This window comes from Leuciscus leuciscus, assembly GCF_965113295.1.
Source record: "Leuciscus leuciscus genome assembly, chromosome: 21".
NCBI classification, from domain to species: Eukaryota; Metazoa; Chordata; class Actinopteri; order Cypriniformes; family Leuciscidae; genus Leuciscus; species Leuciscus leuciscus.
Genome location: NC_138745.1, coordinates 23,884,715 through 23,910,905, shown reverse-complemented (window position 1 = coordinate 23,910,905; position 26,191 = coordinate 23,884,715). Strand labels below are relative to the sequence as shown.

At 38.2% G+C, this 26,191-nt stretch overlaps 1 protein-coding gene and 1 long non-coding RNA gene across 5 annotated transcripts in view; one reads left to right on the top strand and one right to left on the bottom strand.

The window, feature by feature from the left end:
• Positions 1–26,191, bottom strand: part of LOC309485128 — a 300,702-nt gene that overhangs the window by 191,932 nt on the left and 82,579 nt on the right. The gene's annotated exons all lie outside the window — the stretch shown is intronic.
• ldb3b (LIM domain binding 3b) lies at positions 122–26,146 on the top strand. 4 transcript variants are annotated; one of them, XM_082151766.1, is made up of 10 exons: positions 122–268; positions 513–727; positions 10,363–10,514; positions 15,942–16,017; positions 19,794–19,816; positions 20,399–20,599; positions 22,079–22,108; positions 22,685–22,851; positions 23,035–23,071; positions 25,569–26,146. In XM_082151766.1, exons 2-10 carry the CDS (start codon positions 632–634, stop codon positions 25,663–25,665), a joined length of 879 nt encoding a protein of 292 aa, XP_082007892.1. In that variant the 5' UTR covers positions 122–268; positions 513–631; the 3' UTR covers positions 25,666–26,146. The 4 variants fall into 4 exon arrangements, with proteins under 4 accessions (XP_082007892.1, XP_082007893.1, XP_082007890.1 ...); XM_082151767.1 differs by lacking the exons at positions 20,399–20,599; positions 22,079–22,108; XM_082151764.1 differs by lacking the exons at positions 19,794–19,816; positions 20,399–20,599; positions 22,079–22,108 and adding an exon at positions 16,534–16,835.

Sequence of the window (26,191 nt, the reverse complement as noted above, 5' to 3'; positions counted from 1 at the left end):
GTCAGACTTAGCCACTATGGCTCCTTGTTGTTTATTAGTCGTTTCCCACTAGCTCAATATCCATGGTGCTCTATGAGTGGACGCCCATAGGAGCAGAGTGGAAAAATGTGTTACCCTAAGAAGAGGCTATATTCGCCATGTGAATCATGGGGGCTTGGCATCCAGGGGTGTCCCCTTACATGCCATATAAGGGACCGAGGGCTTTAGAGTTATTGCTTTCTGCAGAGAGGATCTATTCTTAGGCTGTCTGTCCAGGCCATCCGAGCAGGCAAGAACTCTCCTCCTTTTGCTTTTAAGACTTTTTTTGACTTATTTTGTCAGTGTAAACAGGGGTGGGATTGAACTATTTGTTATTTTTTAAAGTCTGATTCATTCTGTGGTATGTTTTTGAGTTGTATTGATAGTGCAGACATATTTTCTCACATCCTGTGTGATGGTCGTATACTGGCATAAGGGAATACAGATTTTTTTTCACTCTATTGCATTTCCTGTCTGTTGTTGTTGTGTTTCAGAGGCTCCTCGGTGCCTGCCCGTACCCGGGTGTTTGGTCATCCCGACTACAGGGAGAAGAACTGATAGGAAAGATAGGACTGATCCGAGAAGAAGCTTTTCGCTTTAAATTCTCTCCACAATGAGCAATTACACAGTAACCCTGTCAGGACCTGCACCATGGGGCTTCAGGCTGCAGGGAGGCAAAGACTTCAACATGCCCCTGACCATATCCCGGGTGAGACAACAGCTCTTGTAGAAAAAAAACTATAATGCTTTATTTAAACAAATTCCTTGTCAATGCATTGATAAAAAAAGAAGAAGCTCCCATTAGAGATTATTTTAACTCGCTAAAACAATGAAAATCACATTTATGTTGGCATTATGTAACAACGTGTTGCATTGGTTATCGTCCAGGCCAAAGCTGGCATTCTCTAACCAGCTATTTTGGCCCTTTGGCTTGAGAGAGTGGTGAATTAACAGTGGAAAAATCTATGAATAGCGTTAGATGAGGCAAGCCTTAAGAAAATCAATCTGTGTTAAAAGTGAAAGTTGAGAAGCCTGGATGTACAGTATGCTACTTGTCTAATTGAATCACGTACACAACCGCTAATGCTAATTCGCCTAATTTGCCTAAACAACATGCTGGATATTTGTTTATAATACTGATTTAATCGATAAAATGAAATAAAAAGGAGACTTTAAATGTTCTCAAGTATAGCCCCAGAAGAAAAATAAATTAAAGGGGTAGTTGACCAAAAGATTTATTTTTATTAATGTCTTTCCAAACCTCTGTGGTTTTCTTATTTTTTTGGAACACAAAAGAAGATATTTTGCAAAATGTCTGTGTTGTTTTGGACCCTATTGTCTTTCATTGTATGGGTGATAGGCCTACCTGTTTTTCAAAATATCTGCCTTTATATTCTGCAGATGAAAGGAATGATATGAGGGTGAATAGACAGAGGGTGAAGGATGACAGAATTTTCATATTTGGGTGAACTATCCTTTTAAGTGTAAAAGTAATTTGCTTTTGGATGTCCCATCTGTCATTTACGCTAAGCAGGAGTTGACGTCATGTTTCGTGGAAAGACGTGCAAATTCTTGTTGCTCTCCGATGTTGATTCTCCTTTTAGCTTTGGGATTTAAAAAAAACGCTGTTTTCCTAGAAGTCATTTCTTGATGGTAAGCTGTTTTCCATCTATCATTTCCTGCAACACGACTTTATGAATGACATTGTAGACATTCACGGCACTAAACAAAGAAGCAAAGGGATTGTCCCACCTTTCCAACTTGATCAATAAGGTGTGCTATTGAAAAATAGCAACACTTAACATTAAAATTAAACTAAACAAAACACTGAATTGTGAATACAACACATAACAAACAACCAAGTGTGCTCATCCCATGGCACCTAGAATCCTCATTGTGTTAGTGTATGGATTCAGTGAAGTTGACATGCCTTGTCCAAAGGTTTAGAGAGAGGATGAGGTGTGTTTCTATCTGCTATGAAAAGAAATTGCTATCGCTGTATAATCAGTCACAGGCGGTTCAGCCCAGTTTGTTTATTTCACTCCCTTCTTGACACTTGATTGGCCTTCACTTCAATAAGGGGAGAGTCATTACCTCTGTTTGTCAAGGTTGTGGTAGGTCTGACTCCTCATATTGGCCCCTTGTCTGCAAGTAATTACAGACAGGACCATCATACCAAGTAAACATTGTTCGGATTTCATTACTTTTCTAATCAGCATTGTCGGTGGCTCGCGCTTTGACGCTGTAATCAGTGTCAAGTCGTCCATCTGGATATTATAGTCTCTCCTGACCCAGCTGTCACTGAACATGGCAGTAAATTGAAATGTGGAAGGTATATGTGTTTGGATCAGGTCTCAGATGATTGATGGACATTTAACTGCCAGAGGTGACAGTTTATGCATTTCACAATCAAATCTTCCCACAGTGTAATAAGAGATCGGCCTCTATCCTAAAGCACTGTATACAATCTACTTTGAATCTTAATCCTGGTCCCAAGGCTGATAGAGCTGCTGTCTTCCACAAAGCAGCCCATTAATTGCTTTTACTGCTTTTGTATTGTAATACTTGTCTTTTTAGACAACGTGTAAAGTGATATAGAGACGTGAAGTTGTGACATTTGAAGACAATGAAGGAGTTGATGATCTAATTTAATACTTTGATTCAGTAAATTATTGCAATCTCATATTTTGTCCTCATACTTGTAAAAAAAAAAAATCCCCAGGATGTGTGATATTAGTGTCAATAAAGGAGCCGGCAAACGGCTCATGCTGGACAGGAGAGTCATTTACAGCAGCTGTTGACAAATGGATTTAGACCTGAAATGTAACCTTTTGAAATATCAAATCACAGACATTCTTCAATTGTCGTTTTTCGTTTTTCATGCAAGCTATGATCCAACTTTAATTAAGGTATCCTGGCTTTAGTGTTACAGACATGGATAAATGACAACACTAATATGAAGACCATGCTAAGTGAGTGACAGTACAATATGAGGTTGTTAATATGAGTGTATTTGTTTGTGTGTGGGTTGATTTTGATGTGGATAGGTGGGAAGAGCTGCCTTATCATTTTCTAATGAAACATTTTAGGCTGATTTTTTAAATAAACCCCCCCCCAATAATAATAATAAATAATAATAAATCACTTACTTCACTGTCTATTTGCTATTTACAATTTATCTACTTTTCCTCCTTTGTAACAGTGTATAAAAAGCTCTGTGGAAGCTAATGATAGCACTGACGATCTGCGAGTGCAATGCCTGACTTATGGTCACTGATTTTAGCTTAGCACTGAAGGTCAGACCAGCAGAAATACATGTGAGGGCCATAAATGTGAAAAGCACAGAGACAATAGACACATGAGGTCATCATGAATTTAAATATTGATTGGAGAGAGCTGCAGGAAGAAACTTAACCAGATGTGAGTCAGTTCCCTTAAATATATGGGAGACTGGGGCTAGTTGTCACATTTTTTACTTCATTGACTTTTTTCTCATGGTAAGTTTATTGTACAAAGTCGATTTTAATATTTAATGGCTTGTTTAGTAAAAAATAAACAATACAATTATGAGGTACAAAAAAGAAAAGACAAGATTTCCAATAGAAATTCTACATGCCCTGAGTGACATCTATGAAAATGTTTTCCTCAGAACACAGTTCAAATCCTTTCATTATAGTTGTCGTTTTTTTTATTTTTTTATTGGAAACATTTTCATGTAAATTATTCTTGCTTTCATCTTTTTGTCAACCAAGGTATTGCATAAAAAATGCAAAGAGCAGGAACGAGGAACCGCAATTGCAGCAACAATTTAAAATTGAGAGATTCTGTCAATGGCTTAAGCGCCAGACAGCTTTGTGAAGCGTACTGCTGATAGCAGAAAACACTGACACTAAATGTCCTCTCAGAGATCATTTCCGTCATTATATATTGTTGCACATGATATGGAAGTCCAGTTTTACAAAGTGCCAATATTATATTCTGTGAAGCACTTCATAAAGTCCATGACAAAGACAGTCTGTGGAGTCATTTGTGATGTAAAATATAAAGTAATTTCACTGCAGATGAATCCTTAAGATGCAATCATCCTTAGTGATGTACCCAAATTGTATTTTTCTTCATTCTGTTGCCCTTTCATTCTCACATTGTGTCTCCTGTGTATTGCAAACGTATAGAACGTATAGAATATAGAATAATAAGTCTGTTTGCTTTGTTTGCTCTTCAAGGTCTCTGACCCTGACTGTTCAGTGCTGTATGACGTCAGGGTACATTATGCTGAGGTCAAGGCCTTCTCGACATAAAAGTGGACAGAGTCAGGGCCTATTATGCGCATTTATATGCATGTGTGCTAGCCTGGCAAGCCAGATGTTGGGTCTGGGAACCTACCATTGGCAGGGCTCAATCCGAGGGGCGGGATAAACGGTTGTCTTTCAAATTCCCTCTGCACGCATAGGATAGTGCTACAACCAACCAGAGCGTCTTCCCACCAGCGGAGCTACGAACTACGAACACATCTTCCTTTTTTAAGAATGACTTATTTGTTCTTATTGACGTTCTTTGTTCTTTTCTCAAAGAAAAGCTTAACTCCAAGTCCTCCAGAGTCGCGGCCAAAGCCGATTCGAAAGACCGCTGTTCGCCAGCAGCAGCAGCAGCAATTCTTTGGCCCTCTCCCAAATGGCGCACTTCATGTGGACTTTCGGTCTCGTGGACTTAAATTGCGCATGCTTGCTGAATCTACGAGTCCGTATGCCGTCCCATTCAGCATTTTAACGCTCTGAAGTGTGCTCAGCAGTGCCCCCTTTGTACCCTTGAAGCGGTCTTCCGTGAAGCCCGCATGGATGCAGGCTCCACACACTTTAATTACCCAGGAATCCTTCCGAAAGGCCAATCAGACAACGGATGGGAGGAGATTTCGCTCACAGACAATTGTTAACATGGCTGAGAAGAAAATATTACGTTTTTTATGACCTAGATGTACATTTTACCAGTTGTTACCTACAGTTTATACAAACATTATGGTCATCGACCAGTGGTTGATGTCTCAAACATAATAATAGCGCGTTGAATAATACAATCGCATTATGATTCATTAAATAAATAGAACAGAATGTCGGGGCTTTACTGAGTCATATGTAAACATAGTATGAATATTGAAACCTGTAAATTCATCTGAAACCAATGCACATTTTCATTATGTGTTAAAATTGTAATCTTAGTTCAAATGGAACATTATGTATTATTATACTGTACATAATTTAAATTAGCATGATGTATCTATTGTTTAATGCCCAGGTGGCATACACAAAATACCTCTCAATGCGCCCTCGTGGACTCGTGCCAAGGGCCCTGTAGGTCTGCACTACATGACGTCACCAAAGTCTGGACTCTGAGGAAGTCCACAAGTCCAGAGTGTGCCATTTGGGACAGGGCCTTTGTTTTCAAGTAGCAGGGAATTCACGCGGAACTGTCGCAACTCTGTCGTCATTATGTTAAGCCCGCCCGCCGACTCTATACATGATGTGATTGGCCTGACTAGAGTTTGTTTTTTCCAGCTCGAAAGCCAACGGAGAGTTGCTAGACCTCCCTGCCTGCAAAATAAAATTTGCTGCCACTAGAGTGCGTCTAGATTTCTAGGCTACATGTGTGCTGGAGCTTAGCAACAAAAATGGAAAAAAATACTGTCAACATCCTTCAGAGCCTTGCAAATACCCACAGGTACTACAGATAGTCCAGATCATCACCCCAAACTTTGCTTTTAGTCAGAACAGTCCAGGAAGTGGGAAAATACCATTAAAGTTGGCATTTACCAAGGGCTGCCTCATAAATCACAATGCCAACAACGACAGGCCCCCATTTCAAAACTAAACAGGTTCTTCTGGCAGACTTCTACTATCACAGATAAAACAGATGCTGTCACCTATACATTCTGGAATACCATATCATTCCAGAGTTGCCATCTGGACTAGATTTTTATAAACAGTCCCAATGTATCAAATGTTTTCATATGGATTTTAGCGGGTCATTGGATTTACTGTCTGTTGTAGTGAGAGTGGCAGCTTAGCATCTTAAATTAAATGAACAGCTGTATTTTTGTATTTCTTTTGTGCTTGTTATGCAGACAAAATTAACATGTGAGCGAACAGTGATTCTTGTTGTCAGTGCATCTCAATTCAATTGACAAGTGGTTTAAAACGTCCTGAGAAATAAGTTGAAGTATGGACTATAATGACTAATGAGATTTTCTTTTCTTTTTTTAGAGTAATTCATTAAATGTTTCAGTAGGACTCTGTCAAGACTCTGTCTGGCTTTAGTAAAAGCATGGCAATACAGTAGATATACAGGAGATACACGCAGGAGATCACAAGGGAAAGATACGACACAGAACAATGAAAAGAGGAAACTAAGGGGTTAAATACACAGTGAGTAATCAACGTAACAGCAAACAGTTGTGGAACTCAAATCAGCAACCGAGGTCACTAACAATGACAGGGAACACTGGCAAAACAGGAACAGGGAAAACGTAACCAAAACACACAGACAGGGCTAAGTAAAGATTAAGCCAGGATTATACCTGAGTTCAATTAGGACATTTAAGTAGATTTTATAAACCTGCCTTAGAAAAGAACATTACTGATGTGCATCTTGAGACAAAACAATGAGAGTGACATACTGATATGTCAGTGCAAGTTGCTTTCAGTTAAGACAGCTCAAACATGTATTTTAGGGCCAATCTCATTTCTCTGTCTTACCCCTTCCCCTACCCCTACCCCTTTGTCTGCGTCTTCCCCTTGCCCCTCGATACCGAGTGAAGGGGGGGTAGGGGGAAGAACGTTTCTCTAAGAAATGAGACACCACTCGATTACCGTTTGCGTCATCTTCCCTTTCCGCTAGCTGGCTGCTACGTCAACAGAGGCGATACGCGTTGACATAAACAAACGAAGATGCCGTCGTCTCGGGTTGTGATATCGATTGCCTGGTCTCTCTTTATCTTTGCACGGTTGTGTGCCATCAGTCAAAGACATTGTTTCATTGTATTTAACGGCGGCGCCGGCGACACCATAGCTAAGTAAAACATTAGCAAAACATTAGCAAACGGCAAATAGCGCATAGCTGCTAGCTAGTGGTTAACTAGCGATTCAAAACAAAAACATTACAATTAAAACCGCTTGAACATTTTATTAAAAGTATCATAAAACACGAGTGTCATTAAACTGCTGAAAATACTTACTTTTGTGCGACTCACTTCTGGGAAATACCTACCCCTCTCTTTCAAGTGTGGTCCTCCGCAAACTTCGTTTCAAGGGCTATGTAGCCCTACGCCTTGGCCCTAGCCCTTAATCAAAATGAGAATTGGGACACCACTTCCCCTCACACGAACGCGCAAAACCGAGGGGAAGGGGTAAGAGTAAGGGGTAAGACAGAGAAATAAGACACAGCCTTAGTCCAGGACTAGGCTTAAGCCTTGCCTGTGAAACCGGGGGAAAGAAACTAAACAGATTAAAGCATAATCCTGATATACTCAAGTAAAGTGAAAATTCTTCAAATTAATAGTTGTATACAGTATTTTCAGTCACTCACATATACACTTTATTAACTTTTTGAAGCGTTAAAGTGGTAGTTGTGTACCTGTCAATTTAAGGACAGAAAGCTCTCAGATTTCATCAAAAAGATCTTCATTTGTGTTCCAAAGATAAACGAAAGAGTGACAGGTTTGGAACGACATGAGGGTGATTAATTGATGACAGAATTTTCACGAATGTGAAGAGAGGCAGGGGGATGGAGAGTTTTTCTTTTTTAATCTAGCTTGTAGTATCCTGACCAGTGATGCATGCAGTGGGATTTAATGGCATAATAGCCAAGGAGAAATATGTCTCTCAACAGTAAAGTCAGGGAAATACAAGCAATTAAATACAAGCATAAAAATGCAGTGTGTGAACGCCAAATGGATGTGAATCTTTTCCAATTTATTATTATCCGTCTTTCGGATGAGACGTAAAACCGAGGTCCTGACTCTCTGTGGTCATTAAAAATCCCAGGATGTCTTTCGAAAGAGTAGGGGTGTAACCCCGGTGTCCTGGCCAAATTTGCCCTGTGGCCTCTGTCCATCATGGCCTCCTAATCATCCCCATATACTGATTGGCTTCATCACTGTCTCCTCTCCACCAGTAAGCTGGTGTGTGGTGGGCGTTCTGGCGCAATATGGCTGCCGTCGCATCATCCAAGTGGATGCTGCACATTGGTGGTGGTTGAGGAGATTCCCCCCTTCTATGTAAAGCGCTTTGAGTGTCGAGAAAAGCGCTATATAAATGTAATGAATTATTATTATTATTATTATGTAAGTTATATAGTATAGCCTAATATTTCTAATTTCCTTGCTGATTTGGAGTTAAGAACAAAATTATGTCCCGGACTTTATCTAACTCCTGTCCACCTAAAAAAAACATTTATTTACAGGTAAATCACATGATCAAGTGCTCTTCATGCACCTTCATTAGTTTTAAGTTGCTTGGCAGTTTGGTATTTACTAGTAGAACATTACATAAAGGAGAGCTCTCTCAGAAACATGTACATGTGTGCGCGTTGAGTAATGGCAGCAGGTGGGACAAGGGTTGGTGGCAGGGCCCCAGAATACAGGGTAAAATTGAGGGAGGCAGGGGTGTCAACAACCACCTTTATTTTTAACATTTTAATGAGGTGCCTGAAAGAATAGCCACTGACTTATTTCATTATGGGATTTCAGTCTTCTTCCCCTTGGTTTCTGAGCTTTATCAAACCAGTCTATGTATTTATGTTCCACTGCACTGCCTCTTTAAATGTTTTTCCTCCTTTTATATACTGCAGTTCGTCCCAGTTCTTCAGTTTGATTGACCAAGCAATGTGTTCCAATAGTGCCTATTTATACTGAGTCTTTCTGCTACATTGTTACTAGGTGATGACAGATCACTGATTCAATCAAAACAGTATGCGTAAGTAATTGGTTATTAGTTTAGACACTAATGGCTACATTTTTTTCCTATCAGTCTATATCCAAAATGATCACAATAAATGTCAAATCTTTATTTCTTTTAAGTTTAAAGGCAGATTTTTGCTACTAAGTAAAAGTTGTAAAAAAAAGAGAGTTAATTGTGCTTTTATCATCAGAACATGACAAACACTTGCCAAACAAGTGAACATTTCGCAAATTAATGACATGTTTTGTCTCTTTGAAATGTAGCTTGAGTTAAATGACATTAGCAGTAGTTATGGTGAGAGTTGGGATGAAGATGTACTTTTATGTTCATTAACAAACATAGTAACATCTGTAAAACTGTAACAACCACATTTTTATAGGGTAAAATTTAAAGGGTACAATTTGGTCTTCCATAATATTCGAATTATGTTTAATATTATTTCTATGTGTTGTGAAACAAAACAGTAACCTGATAACTTTTAGTATAATACAAATGCACAAAGGAGATTGACAAAGAGTGAGTGGATTTACTCGCTGATCTCAATGTCTCAAAGTTCACTAGCCATGCTGATAATAACTGTTCACTGTGGTGCGCGGTTAAAACGAGCAAATCTGTTTTATTCCACTTTTGGCGCATTTGCTGTTTAATGTTTCTCATACGCAATAGTCAGAAATGGTGTTTATCAGTGCAATAGTCTGCAACATTCATGCTTAGCATTATTTGCATAGTGTATAAACATTATATTGAACACTTATCAAACGTTTGTTATAATTTTATGTTTTATCGCCCATCCATCCTCATGAGTGCCACTTTTTAAGACCCGTAATACTGAAACAGTCATGTGGTTTTCAGATGAACACATCTTCAGAAGTCATAGATCATGTGAAAAATTAATCAAGCTATGTATCAGTGCTTTCATGTGAAATGTGTTGTTTTTGTTTTGTTTTGATTTTCTCTTGACAAAGATTCTGAGCTTTGGTGTCGAACATAACATCACTACATATCACTTCTATGGCCCATGTCCCACTATCATTCTCATCACTTAAAGACATTTGTTAAGATGTATGTATAATATACAAAAGCTAAGCTGCAAATGGATTCTCTATAAGGAGACATTGTTTGTGTCGCCATGTACTCATCTGCTCAGAACCAGCTGCTGCACTTGACAGTGACAAATTATTAATTAAATGTGACCGATGTACCTTGCAAATGTATGTGCTGTAGCAAGCAAAATGTCTGAAGATGAATTTGATAATAATTGTGAATAAATAAATAAATAAAATAAATAAAGATTTCTATAGTCATGAGAATTTTACATAGATTTTTTTGTGTGTATGGAATTCAATCTGTGGATTAATTTGTAATTATTTAATTAATGTCTGGTGTCATTCCACAGATCACACCAGGGAGCAAGGCAGCAAGTGGAAACCTCAATCAGGGTGACATCATTTCTGCAATAGATGGAGTTAGCACTGAAGGCATGACCCATCTGGATGCCCAAAACAAGATAAAGGCAGCCACCACAAAACTCATCCTCACCATGCAGAGGTAAACCTCAACAGTGATGTGTTCAGAGAACAACTTGAACACCTTTTGATTCTTTTCATGTTTCTGAACACTTCTTTTATTTCCTCCAAACTAAACGTCTTGGGTTAGTTGACAATAACCCTGTTTCCTGAAAAAGCGTGAACAGCGATATGGGGAAGAACGTCTTAGTTTGACCAGTTGTGAACACGTGGCTTAAATAACCTCTGATGATGACGCCCTCGGAATGCGCACGTCAGAGGCTGTAAATAGACGTGTGACAGGTGTGCTTATCAGGTCATTTTGTCTGAAGAACGTCCTGAACGTGCGGCAATGAAGCTCAGCATCTCGTTCCCGCTTTTTCAGGGAACAGGGTTACAGTCAAGTAACCCGAGACGTTCCCTTTCAAAAGCTACACTCAATGCTGCGTGAACAGTGCAATGGGGAACGAGAATACCAACGCAGCCGCACTGGAAGTGTCTGGACCCCTCAAGGTTGTGTAGGCTGTGCACACAAACGCCAAGTAGGGCCTTAGACATGAGCTTGTGATGTCGACTCAAAGACATGAGAGCCCGGAGTAACGTGAACGTCCAAACTATAGAATCTAATAAATGTGTGTGGAGAGGACCACATACTTGCTGCAAGGGGGCGCCTCTTGCTAAAGCCCTGGAGTATGCAACCCCCCTGGTAGAATGAGCCCTGACGCCTAGAGGCGAAGCTTGACCACGCGCCTCATAGGCTCGAGCAATAGCATCCCTCACCCAATGCGACATAGTTTGCTCTGTGGCGGCCACCCCCTGTTACACCCATGAAAATATGCGCCCTTGAGGTCGATCGTGACAAACCAGTTTCTGTTTTGAATTTGAGACACAATCATTTTGATTGTCAACATTTTGAATTTGAATGCCCTGAGAGAATGATTCAGACCGTGAAGGTCTAGAAATGGATGCAACCCCCCATCTTTTTTGGAAACCAGAAAATAATAGCTGTAATAACCTGACTGTCTGTCTGTGAGGGGAAAATGTTCTATGTCCCCTTTGTCCAGAAGAGATTGCAGTTCTTGTACCAGAAAGTGCGCCTGTTCTGGTTTCACGGTAGAGGAGACCACGCTGTTTAAATGCGGAGGACGGCGCGCAAACTGTATTCTTTCTCTATGGTTCTCAAGACCCAAGGAGATATGTTTGGCAGTAGCTCCACGCTAGGGGTTGCACGACTACTGATTTCTGCTAGTCGATTTCTTATCAAAACAATACTCGAGTTACTCGACTACTCGTGGTTCATGCTACTGTAAATGAAAAGACATGAAATAGCTAGATCTTATCAATAAACATGTATTAATTCATAGCCTAATGCAACAATTACATAAGTACACTCTCAAAACATTATAATTATGACATTTCATTTTTAAATGTTCATGTAATAGTCTAAAGCCAAATAAATAGCCGTTCTTGCCTTTCATTTCAGACGTCTGCTTCTGGGCCGTTCACATATCGCGTCTTTTTCGCGCTCAAAGTTGTTATTTCAAATGTAGGCGCCTGGCCAGCGCGCTCATAATGGAAGCAACGTGGTGCACTAGTTTTTCCAGGCGGGTTTTTCCTTCTCATCTCCAGAAATATATCTAGTAGTAAAGCTAATGCAAGGGCTAGAAATCAATTAATCTTTTGCTGAATGATACTTCTTCGTCGTCATCATGGAGAGCGCAGTTCATGGTTGCATAACAACGACAGACGTCACGCCATGGGAGCGCAAGCGCTTGTAGGAGACAGCGGCAATGCCGCGCTTTCCACACGTTTTTAGACGCAATATGTGAACGGCCTCTTGCAGAGTTGGCCAATTACAATATTTTTGTCATCCTTGATGAAATACTTCCACACATCTGACGTGTGGTGTCTGTTGGTGACGTTCGCCATTTTTAATTCATTTATGATTAATGGATGCTCGAGTAGTCGATTGTTTCCGACAGCGTCGACTAGTGGTTGAAGTAGTCGATCTATCGACTACTCGACTAGTCTATGCAAGCCCTACTCCACGCTGCCAACTTCTCTGCAAAGGGTTTTAATTTTGATGCAACATCGAGTGACACAACGTCTTGTTGATGGTGGAATGTAAAATGTTTAATGTCCTGGAAAACGGCAGGAGTCAACTGAACATTTAACATTTCGCTGGAAACCGCTGCTGCCCCCCGAAACATCGGAGGTGGCGGGGATGGAACAGCGGTGTGAGGGTGTCGGGAAGGAACTAGTTTTTGCCATGTCCTGGGCGCAAAGGCTTCAGGACCTCTTCTTTCTTAATGAGATCAGCGATCTCAGGTCCAGCTTATTTTTTGATGGTGGAGCGTGGCGCGCCGGTCCCCAGTCCTTATGAGCGGGTGCGCTACTCGCCACACTGTTTCTGAGGAGCTGGACCTGGTTGAGGCTGGGTGGCCGACAGCCTCGACCCTTGGGCATGGCGAGGGAGGAACTTATCAAACACGTCCTCCTGCATTTTAGCCTCCCGGAATCTACTGATTACAGTATTGACTGAGTCGACAAATAGACTAGAATGCGACATGGGGGCATCAAGGAGAAAAACTTTATCTCTCTCCTTGATGCCGGTGAGGTTCAGCCACAGATGTCTCTCCGTTGCGACCATAGCACGCATAGAAATGTGATGATGCGCTGCCAGGGTAGAGATAACCCGCAAGCTTATCTTGAACCTGGGGCATCATCGTATAACCCTGTGCCTTTGCACCAAAGATAGTCAAATAAACCGACGTTGCAGGCACAAAGACACAGGAAGAATAGGGCTTATTCCAAGATTGAGTTAGTTCATCATGTAAATCTGAAAACGTCATCATCAGAGGTTATCTAAGCCAAATTCTTTGCCGTGTTTACCACACGTGTTCACAACCAGTCAAATGAAGATGTTCTTCCCCATAGCGCTGTTGGCGCAGCATTGAGTGTAGCTTTTGAAAGGGAACTCCCTCTTAAAGTCCCCCTGAAGTCAATACTTTTATCACTTAAAACTCATCTTTGATTTCTAGAAAATTAGCCCCACCTCTACTCACTCACACCAGCCAAGAGATCCACTCGTTGATGATCACACGTTGACGTGATTGGTTACAAGGTAGTCTGTGAAGTCAGAAACACCAGCGATTTCAAACTGCGTTTTTGAGGCAGTCTTTGGTTCACTGCAGTTTTAAGGAGAAAATACTCAGCAATGGTGTTGACTTATGACTTACTTTGTCTTAAAGCATATTAAAAACACCACATAGACATATAAAGAACATTAAAAACTTGATTTTCACCACAGGGGGTTCTTTAAGGCCTGTTCACACCAAGAACGATAACTATATTAGCAACCACACTGATGCACAATAACGTTCTGTTTATAATAAGACCGTGCTGCAGTTTTGTCGTCTGCCGCTTTAAATGCTCAAGCTCTTTAAAGCAGGATGTTTTCTGATTGTCTGTTAATGTTTTTATCATTTATCAGCTGGAAAAATATTATTGTATAAGTGATTCCAAAGATATCGTTCCTCTACGCCATTTAGATAAGACAATATCGTTACTATTATAGTTATTGTCCTTGGTGTAAACAGGCCTTTAGTCTTTTCATCTGACAAATTCCCATTATGTTTATTGGTGAATGGGTTTTCTTAAGAGGGCATCAGCAATGCATCTCATTTACTTTGGGATCAGTCAACTCTGGCAAATAAAAGTTCTCTGCCATTAAACAGCTCATTTATGATGAATATAAGCAGTTGAGCTGACACAAACTACAAGTGATGGTTAGCATACAAATATACAGACAGGACAGTATAATAAAAAACAAAAACTGTGATAAATCACCTGGTCTTATGGAGCCCTTCAGGTTGCCAGAATGCATAAATTAAAGGCAATGATGTTTAGGAGGTAGGGGAAATTAAATAGATTTCCACCTTTTTAATATAGTTTATTAATTTAGTACAGACACCCCAAAGCCTCTATCTGAAAGAAGATTAAGTCCTTTCATGTTTCCGCCTGCACAACAGCGAAACGAGGAAATGTTACTCACAAAGATACCTTGGCTACCCTGTGACATTTCTTAATGCTGGCTCTAGTGTTCACTTTTATAAGCTACTCCTCCTCTTTCTCCATCTTTCAGCTGTGAGTGATCTTCAGAAACTCGATTCTCCTTATTTATTGACAGCCTATACATGCATTGGTTAGATAAGGGTGGAAGTTGCTTTCATATGCATGCAGATATTAGACATAAGTATTGTTGTATGTTATATGATGAATATAGACATTAGCTGCATTTTATTTGATTGGGTAGATATAACAGATTTATCATTGACAGATTTATGTAATTTTGCACCATCTTTCCTTGCTCCTCTCCAATTAAAAGCATCTCAGGAGGAATGACTGGGTGCACGTGTATTTTCCCTGGACTTCATTTGATGATGGATTCCAAAAATATTTCTCATGCATAGTGACTTGTGAAAATCCCCCCAGTGTTACATCATACAGCAATGCTGCTGTTGTTTGACAAGAGCACTTACAGTAAGGTCACTCAATGAGTGCTCTTTCTCATTGCTTAAGGATTTTCATTTTCAAGACCCCAGACGTAGTACTTTCATTGCTTTAAGCTTTTTTTTGTATTGCTTTATCGGCCACTCTACAAAACTGGAACGTGACATGATTTCAGTTCCTGACCCCATTGATTATAGCCCTCGTGTCTCTGATTTAAGGAAAATTGTGTCTTTGAGAGATAATATTTGTGAAGTGTTGTGCTGCTCAATGTGATTCATGACCAGTTAAGTTTTTTTTTCTTTTTTCTTTTACATTTCTGCTCGATACACAACCATTACAAATTTGGGGATCTGTAAGATTTTTTATGTTTTCGGAAAAAAAATAAAAAGCATCTCCTATGCTCACCAAGGCTGCATTTATTTGATAAAAAATAAAGTAAATACATTAATATTGTCAAATACTATTACAATTTAAAATAACTTTTACTATATTTCAAAATGTAGCCTAATTTATTCCAAAGTTGCATTTTCATTATCATTATCAATTTTACATGATCCTTCAAAAATCATTCTAATATGCTGATTTAGTGCTCAAGAAACATTTCTTGCTATAATCAATGTTGAAACAGATGTGCTCATTAATACCAGACATTTTTTTTCAGTATTCTTTAATGAACAGAAAGTTTAAAATAACAGTAGGCCTATTTATTTGAAATAGAAATATTTTGCAACAATGTAAATGTCATTGTCACTTTTTTCATCTTACTGACCCCAAATTCAGGTAAGAGACATACTAGCTTTTACTGTATAGGGGTAGAATAATAAATCGGTGTTTAGGTTATTTTGCCCAAATCTTCTTAAATATAGTTCTGACTCACTATAAGTATAAGTAAAATGACAGTGAAAGCCTGATGTTTTGCATTATTGACCTTTGCTTTTGAATTCTGTTCTCTTCCCAGGTCGAGGCGTCCTGGTCCTGTACCTACAGCCACTCCAAGAATGGACTCACCCATGCCAGTTATCCCTCACCAGAAGGTAAAGTCTAGTTCTATCCTCCTTATGCCGAGTATGTTAAACTGATTGGTTTATGTCTGATAGGTGTACCAGTGTGGTGTAAAATTAGACTCCAACACACTGACCTTTTTTTATTGGAGGAGAAAAAAACTCAATGATCGTTTTTGGTTAAAGGCGAGCCATTTCTTTATAATCCTCTTATCAGTCATGGGAGTTTCCAAGTCATATCATAGAGAGGGGAAAACAGAGGAGGGACTGTGAAAACAAACATTCTCTGTAAAGCTGACATTTAACTCCCTCTACAGGCATTTGTTGGTCAAGCAAGAATAAGCACATCAAATGAAATCCTCATTAGTTTCCCACTGGTCCAATTTTCATTTGCATTATTGTTGCTAGATGAATTCTGTTTGATGTTTTTGTGAGAGCTTCTTCATGCCTCATTTGCCTCTTTCCTAAACATCTCTTTTTTCTATACCTTGCCATTCTGGGCTAATGGCTAATTTGTTGGTCTGATCTAATGGTTTATTTTATGCTAAGGATACCACGGACACTGAGGAAGGAGAAGATGATGAGAAACCTGTCAAAAAATATGGCATCCTCTTGGCCAAAAAACCTTCCAAAAAGTCTCTTATCCCAAACACTGAGAAGCAACCTCAGGAGAATGTAATTAATTCTCCTGCTAAAAGCCCTGTCCCTACTTATGTGTCATTCGGCAAAGGGGCAAAAAACACCCCAAACCAAAGGGGACAGTATAATTCTCCTATAGGCCTGTATTCAGCAGAAACTTTAAGGGAAATGGCCATGCAACAAGACAGTCAAAATGGCCTACAATTGTTGGGGTAGGTAACATAATAGCTAACCCACAAATCTGTATCTTCATGAGCAATTCCACCAAATCTGCTTTAACAAACTAGATGCTAGTACTCACTTTTTCATTGACGGGTCACAGGGGCTTTGGCTAGCCTCACCTGTATCCCTGCAGTATTTTTAACAAAACTGTGGCAAAGAGTACTCAGAACATTCCGTCCTTACCTCTGCACATGCTGCTCTGCATGCAACGGATCAGCTGGGAATGTGCTTGGCAGCAGGGGGACCAGTGGTTCATCAGGCACACATGACTCCCGGCCTGCAACATGAGCAGGGCCTGGCCGAGTCGGGTCTGTATCTAAGAAAGTTTGGTGTTTCCAAATGACAACATACAACGGTTATTTTAGTCGTGTCAGAACTACATCTCCTGTGATTAGAGGACTGCCAAGCTTGAAGTTGGCTTTTAAATGATGCCAACATATTAAAAATGGGGCTTTCACCTTCTTTTAATATGTTGGCATAATTTATTGGTTTCATAAGTCTCCTAAATCTTCTCTGCCCAAAAATATGTGAGCACAGGCACCAAGCATTGAGCCGAAATTGAACATGGGTGCATGTTTGGCTCTTTTAATGTGCTCAGAATCCTGTAACAGTATATCCCAAATGAAGTCCTATACCAAAATGATGCCGTCACGCATCCTCTATTTGCAGCTCATAGGAACAGAATTCCCGCTATGCAACATCACGTGCGCAGCTGAGCAGAGCATGTGTGTCCATTGACTGTTCATTTGGTTACTCGAGTGGTCTGATACTGTACGCTACACTCTAAACTTTGATTCTTGTTGTCATGCAACTACTGTAGCAATTCACATATTTGAGTTGTGATTGGTTCAGTGTTATTCTAGTATTATATACTATTATAGTATTTGTGAGAATTTTGACTTGGCTTTTATTTTAATATTTTCAGTTGTAATTTTTAAGTTTTAGTAATTTTGTTATGTGCTTTTGTCATTTTTATTTATTTTCTTAATATTTCTATTAAGCTTTGATTTTTGAGTAATATTTACTTTATTTTTGTGTTAGTTGCCAAGACAATATTTTCTAAATTTCATGTAGCCTAAGTTTTTTAAGCTTAAAGGGGCTATTTGTAAGAATTCTCATGTATTAATTGCTTTTTTATTGGCAATATCTGAACAGATTTTAGTGAGAAATTAAAAATGAGACCTTCCCTGACTTCCTAGGTTGTCTATAATTTTTATGTGAAGGACTTAGGTCTTTTTTGCCGGGAAAATCAACAGGATGTGATGTTTATGCATGCTCCCGAGAGTCTATTTTCCATACGATGACACATGTAACGAATGCTTATACAATGTTAAGGATAATGCCGAAAGAGCTATTCTGTTCTGTGTCAGTGTGGCATACAAAGAATAGAAATTAATTCAAAACACATAGCCAAATATAAAGGTACAGTCTATAGTCTCAAATAAACTTTATAATTAAACTATCATAATTTTCATTTCAATAAGCCTACCTCATCTATCGACATGATGCCGGTGAATTGCAGAGCTGGTGCAAACATAATCCACATTGCTATGATCAGATGCTTTCTTAAGTGCTGCTTTCTCACCGCTGTGTATTTTTATTTTTTTGTTATTGATAGGATAGTGTGCAACACATGTATGTTTACATATTTATCTGAACGTTGCTCTCAGCAGTGTGGACGGCATTGGGATGTTTGTTAAAAGTATATAACTGCAAAGGTATTTTCCTATTTCTTTTTACTTCTAAGCAAAGAACAAAAAAGAACTACGGCGTGAGTATATTGGGGTTCAGTCTCTTCTACGATATGTGTGCACGAGTGCGAGCACGAGCAATAAGTTGCTGGCTGCAGTTCACTTAACGGCCACTGGTGTCGCTAATAACAAGGGTTTGAATTCTACATATAGCCCCTTTAAGTTTTTCATCTAATATTTATCATTTATTTTATTTCAACATTAATTCAATGAATAAAAGCTACTTTTAATAGTTTTAATACAACCCTGGATTGTTTATTTTGTTGAATGAGAGGATGAGAGTTATTGTTTGTCCTGCTGCAGCCAAACTCTTGTTCCAGTCAATCAATCTGTTCTAGGAACAAACCAGAATGTCATTGTTATGAGAAATGTGACCAGTAATAACCATCATCTACATCATAGCAACACATTTTACAAGAAATCTGAATATGACTGTTATCATTTACTTACCCACAGGTCATTCCAAACCTGTATGCCTTTCTTTCTTCCGTAGAACACAAAAGAAGATATTTTAAAGAATGTTGAAGAACTGTTTTGTCCATACAATGAATGTGAGGGATATTTGGACCCGTTCGTTATTAGTTTAACTTTCATGGACTTTTAGTTTTTATTTATCAGTCACATGTGTTCTCTGTCCACTCATTTGTTTCATGGACACTAACCATTCATCTCAGCTGCTCATCATTTAGTTTTTCACCACTCTATATTTAACTTCCTCCTTGTTCACTCTTCAGTGGTCGGTTATTATTTGTGTTAGTGCAAGCTGTTACGCCCATTGTCTTCTAGTTTAATAAAACCTTGTTTATGTTTTATAATCCTGTCATCCGTCTTCATTTTCTTCAGACTATCTTGTGATAGTGAAAGTCTTTCATTGTGACAAATTTTTTTTTCATCGTATTTTGTGTTCCACAGAAGATGACTTGTGGGTGAAATACGATGACAGAATTGATTTATTTTTATTTATGTTTTTAACTATCACCAATTTATTCAAATATATTCAGATTTAAGGTGCAAGTTCTTTGGGCAAAGTGAAGCAGTTTGCATTCTCTGTTAATGTTGGGTTTTACCTGCTAATTTACATGTACGTAGATCCATTATCATGCAACACACTGCCAAATCAAGGCTAACACTGCCTCTTTTGTCTGTCTTTTTTTCTTTTCTTTTTCTTTTTTTCTTTATTCCTCTATGTCACCCCAGGTCATTGCCAACACACCTGCCAAGTCAGTAACAGATTTTGAATACAAAATCACCAGAGTTGCGTGTGAATCTGTGTGTTCTGAAGCATGGCCACATGTAGTACCGTGGCTGTGGTTTGCATGCTTATATTTTCAACTCCTGAATGTTCAAAAGCTATTTTGAACAATTTGACATTTCAGACATGATGAAATGTTAAATAATCTTGAGTGAAGTATTTAAACTGGATAAATCTATAGTTGGGTTTTGGTTAAAGTTTTTTTGGTCAATGCATCTTTGCATGATGTTTTGAAATATCATAATGGGAACTATTGCATGCCATGTCTTTTACATTTTGGATTGAAAGCCCAGATGCATTTGTTATACAGGATATTGTGCTTTCAGACATGGTATTTTATAAAACAAGAAATTAACAGCTGGTGTAAACAATTCAAACTAGGTAGAAAACTGTAGTATTTACAGATACAGATGTATTAAGTAAGGTAAGTCAAGCATAAATTGTTCTCACTGTCTCTCTCTGTTTTCACTCATATTTCTGGCTCCTCACAATCATCCACTCTCCTCTGCACTATCGTACCCTGGACACTCCCTCACCTAAACTCTTACAGCCAAGAATATGTTCCCAGCTTCAACCCCATTGCACTGAAAGACTCAGCTTTGTCTACTCACAAGCCTATTGAGGTGAAGGGTCCTGGTGGGAAGGCTACTATCATCCATGCCCAGTACAACACTCCTATTAGTATGTACTCTCAGGATGCTATTATGGATGCCATTGCTGGTCAGGCCCAAGCCAGAGGAAATGAGATGAGGTAGGTTTCTTGTCATATCCAACACTTTACATTTTACTACACTGATGCTTAAGAAAGTGATACAGACGCCCCAAAATGAACATTTAAGCCACACTATATGAATTTCATTGCATTAGAAACGATAACAACCGTGGAATAGTTCACTTATAATGGAAATTATGTCATTATTTGCTAACTTTCATGGACACACTTTTCAATATAATGAAAGTGAATGACAACTTGGACATCAGGAAAAATAAATAGCTTATCATTAAAAGTGGTTTACACAACTTTCCACATCTTCTGAAGTCATATGATAGTTTTGTATATTTAGCAATGTTCTGTTCAGTATCAAATCGTTCTTTTGAGTCTGATCTTTTCCATGAATTGGTTGATCCAGTACACAAAATTGGTTTGGGATGCGTTTTTCCCAAAAGCGCCATGAGCCTAAATATATAATTTGATCATTGGTGGTTTCTATGATCTAAAGTGCACAATGCTTTTGAGAAATGCACATCTAAGCGATGTATTCATGATCCGGTTCCCAAAGTTTAATGGCCCATTCTTTTACACACGCAATAAATTAAACTTAAAGGACGCCTCCATAGAGGGCTACAGTGATTACATAATTTTGTAGCCCATCATTTTTGTAGTTAGCATCACCCTATAGTTCCCTCAACAGAAACTCAGTAGGATTTTTCCATTGGCTTTTGGAATATTGCCAAACATAAGCTCTGTGACCTTAGTCATGGTCACATGACTTCAAAATCACCACCATCAACCTACTGACAAATCTTTCAACCTAAAAGTTTGAGTTAGAAGAGTTTGCAAGAGTGGGATTATAAACACAAGGCTGTGAAAGCGGACTAGTGAGTAGATAAGTTTACCTGCCGCGATGACGTTAAATGTCCCAGACCATAATAGTCCCATTTAGCCACATTTAGCCTCAAGAAAAGTAAAAGCGTTGGAAAAAAATCACAAGAGGGTATTACTGATTTATTTTATGTTGTAGAATGTGAAAAAATCTTGATGTTCACCACAGACCTTCTTTCAGGCTTTTAACCAAAAACCCATTCAAAAACCCAATTGATTCAGGATGATGGAACAGGAAGTTTTAAAATTCTAATTCGTTTTAGGGTTTTGGCTTACAAAATATGTCATCCCTGCAGCACTCTTAAAATAAGAAAGAATATTCTTGCATATGAGATGTTAGTAAAAAGTAAATGTATTTCCCTTAAAATATTTTGTTTATAACAGTAAGAGCTCAGTATTGGTCATCTAGTCTGGGATGATTTCAGGCTTTCACAAGGTCATGTATATCAACCTCATCTGTGCTTTTCCTCCCTCTTCTGCTTGTAATTGTGTCACTCCATCCACAACCAATCACCCAACCATACCTCATCACTCATCCTCGCCTCACCCCCTCCACCATTCCCATCCCTCCATGCGACACGACTCTGTCTTGCTCCCTCCCATCCCGGTTCATCATGTGATTGACAGTGGTGATGACGCCGCTGGATCTCCCTTGGCGTAAGTAGCCAACAGTCTATTCAGATCCATCACAGCTGCATTGACTCATCTCACGTTATATTCTCTGTTAAAGGCCGATTGCATAAACACTGAAGTGGACTTTTTTGGTAATTTTTAAATTACCATGTTACACTGTTGGGAAAATGTAAGTAAAGTAAATGGAGCTCAATAAAGAAAAATAAATAATCTTGTATTAAAAACGAATGAAGACAAAACCTAAAAGCAATGTTCTGAGTATATCTGCCATAACATCAAGAATTGCATAACATCTAACATTTTAATTTACCTTCTCCTAATATGGGAACTCTGCATACAGTTTTATCCTAACTCATTCTTGAGTCACTTCCTCCATCACAGATCTCGCACTAAGATAGAACTGTAATTAAAATGCACATCGTCACAAGAAGCATAATGTCAAAAAAAAAAAAAAAATGTCAGCAAATACTGTCCCTTTTATTATGATTATTGGAACTGCAATTATGTAATCATTTGTAATTATTTGATGTTACCAAATTCAGAGAACACAGATGAATGACTGATCTTGGTTTTTCCCCTTTTCTCTTTGTTTGGGAGTAGCACACTTCCTATTAAAGACCCTCTTGTGGACAGTGCTTCTCCAGTATACCAGGCCGTGATCAAACCTGACGATAAGGATCCGGAGATGTCTGAGTGGGCCCGTCGCGCCGCCAACCTGCAGTCCAAGTCCTTCCGAATCCTTGCTCATATCACAGGGACGGAGTATTGTGAGTGCAGCCTTTCTTAATCACATCACTGTGTGGACTGGAAATTGGTTTGAACTGAAAGGGATGACATGCTTTAAACGCACTGTCATAAGATGACAGCTAATGTTTATGTGATAAAAATCACTTTATTTTGGAGACTTGGCCTGTAAAGGATGACTCAATTTGATTTTTTTTATGTCACAGTGCAAGATCCAGATGAAGAGGCTCTTAGAAAATCAAGGTAATCCATTTTGTCTAAATTTGTTTGCTGTCTTCTTCCCCTATCAAAAGAAATAAACTTCAACATACTTTTAAAAAGATAACGTATTAAGTAAAATATATGCACCAGGGAAACAAGCACTGCCATGTTTTGAATTTTGTGTTTGAACTTCCGTTTTTGCGGTAGCTCTGTATATTTCTATGGCATCGCTATCAAAGAGTAATTAACTGGTTTTATTAACTGGATTTACTTGTTGCAGAGAAAGTTACCATGAGCATTGTAATGTTTGAAGTGGGTGTCATAACAAATGTCAGTATACCGGGATGATTTTAAAATGAGCGGTTCATTAATTAATCTGTACGATCTTAATATAAGGAAATACAAACCGGAAGGCAGAACATAACCAGTCCAGTGTCAAAAAGGGGGCGGAGCTACATAAGAATATACTTAAAGGGGTGGTATAATGCTCTTTTCAAAAGATGTAAAATAAGTCTCTGATGTCCCCAGAGTGTGTATGTGAAGTTTTAGCTCAAAATACCCCACAGATATTTTTATATAGCATGTTAAAATTGTCACTTTTTTAAGGGCGAGCAAAGATGCACTGTTTTTGTGTCCGTCCCATTAAATGCAAATGAGCAGCTGCTCCCAGCACGGGGGGCGGAGCCACAACAGCTTGTGTCCTGAAAAAAATAAAATAAATTATGTTTAAATTTATGTAGCTGATGTGGAGTTAACTATCTCTAATCACTGATTAGCATATTCTGTCTTGATAATCTATAAATCGTGTTCCGGGGGAGGGTTTATGTAAATTTTAGGGTTAGTGATTTCACTAACCCGAGAGGAATGTCGTGCAGTCCATACCAGCCGATTGTTGTAGTCCTTAAAAAGCAATTTCTTTAAAAGAAAATATCTCCCTTTGCTTCGAACTTTGAGCATTGTGACTTGGCAGATGTTGTTTATGCTCAAACATCAACTAAATTTAAAAAAATGAAATCATAATCAACCACCCCTTTAAGTGCTAAGTAAATGTAATGTTTTAGGACACTTAATTTTCATGATATTTACAAATAAATTTAAATATATTAGCCTATAGTTAAAATGTTTATTACATTGTGTTCCAAATATTTATGACATATCAGTAGGATTTCATAAACATTTAGATTTGAGTTTTTCAAAGAAAGTGTTTGTTTTATTTCTCATATCTTTTCTTAGATAACTGGTATGAATCTCAGACAGGTTCGTGAAATAGTTTGGCAGGTCTTCTTAGGTAAATGGAAGACCTACTTAAAGAGGTTGTTCCACGTTATTAAGCAAGTCACAGTTCTCACGCAATACGGGGATGAAGAAATATCTTTCTGAAGATGAAAAGCATGAAATGGTGCAATGTCTTGCAAAAGACATGAAAACAACTATTTTGTGAAAACTGAATGGAGATTATCAAATTATCAAAAGATTTGGGAGTGATTAAGAGCACAGAAGAACTTGGTCAGGGAAAGTTTCTGTCAGACAAATTAATTGTATTAAAAGGGCAGCTACTGTGTATATATATATATATATATATATATATATATATATATATATATATATATATATATATATATATAAAGCCACTGTTGATCATCAAACTGGTATATTTGAAGCTGCTGGTGTCTCTGGAGTCCCAATAATCTCTCCATGCGGGCTGGCAGTTGTGCATAAAGTTGCGTTTCAACCACCCCTTACCAAAGCTCACAAAGAAAAACGTGAGATTTTCATAAAGAGAGACTTTTTTTTATAGTTGTCCTTTTAATGCAATTAATTTGAAAATATATAAAATATTAGTTGTTTTCATGCCTTTTGCAAGACATTGCACCATTTCATGCTTTTCATCTTCAGAAAGATTTTTCTTCCTCCCCTTATTGCGTGAGAACTGTGACTTGCTTAATAATGTAATTTAAGTAGGTTTTTCATTTACCTAAGTAGACCTGGCAAACTATTTCACAAACCTGTCTGAGATTAATATGTAAAAAGACATGAATAAAACAAACAAACTCTTTCTTTGAAAAACTAAAATCTGAATATTTAAGATTCACTGAAATCCTACTAATATGTCACTTGCATAATAATTTGGAACACAGTGCAGATGCAATTCGATTATCTTAAAAGTACGTTTTAACCCACTTAAGTAGGACTTAAGTACTAATTTATGTTATTTCATAATTATTTCTATTGTCTTTCTGTTGAAAAGTGTACTGCCGAATGTACTGACAAGCATTAATGGTAACTAAAATATACTTTAATGTAGTTTCTTTTGAAATCTGTATGTCATGTATTAAATTATATTTAAAAATATAAATATAATATAAAATATAAGTTTCAATTTAGCATATTTAAAATATATTAACTTTAAATCCAATATTGAATAACAAATTACAGTTAGTACTTTGTCAAGTACTTTACATGTACATTGACACACATGGACCATATAAAGCCCTTTTGTCTAAGTATAATTTTTTTCCTTCTTCTTCTTTTTTTACAGGGAGAAATTTGAATCAGAGGTAAAAGGCCCACGATTTGCCAAACTGAAAAACTGGCACCACGGCCTATCTGCACAGAGCCTTAACATCCAGGGCTAAATGCCTCCTGATGTTGCTGGATAGAAGTTGAGGCAACAATCAACAAAGAAACCAGAAGACTATATGTAAAGTGAGGGTGCAATAGGTATAGAGGAGTAGTCTAGTGACTGGAATGTGAGTTAGAGTTATAAACTAGCCTGTAAGTGAACACACAAAGCGCTCTTGTGTTTGATGTTCATATGTCTGTTTGTTTCATGTAACTTTCAGTCACTGAAACATAGTGCATATGCTCAGTTGTCATTTTCTTTTGCATTTTATGTTTCTCTTTTTTCCTCTTTTGGCTGCTCTGTTTATTCTAAATTATTGCTGAATAATGAATTGCCTGAATGAATTGCTGATGTAAAAAAACTAACCCTGAGAGAAATTATAAAATGATGTACCACATCCACTGCAATACTCCACAGCACACATTGTAAAGCAAACCAACTGTACTATTGATAATGTGAATAAACCATTATTACTTTGAAAACAAATAAACAAAGGTTTCAGTGTGACTTGTTATTTACAAAGTTTTCTGATGATTGGA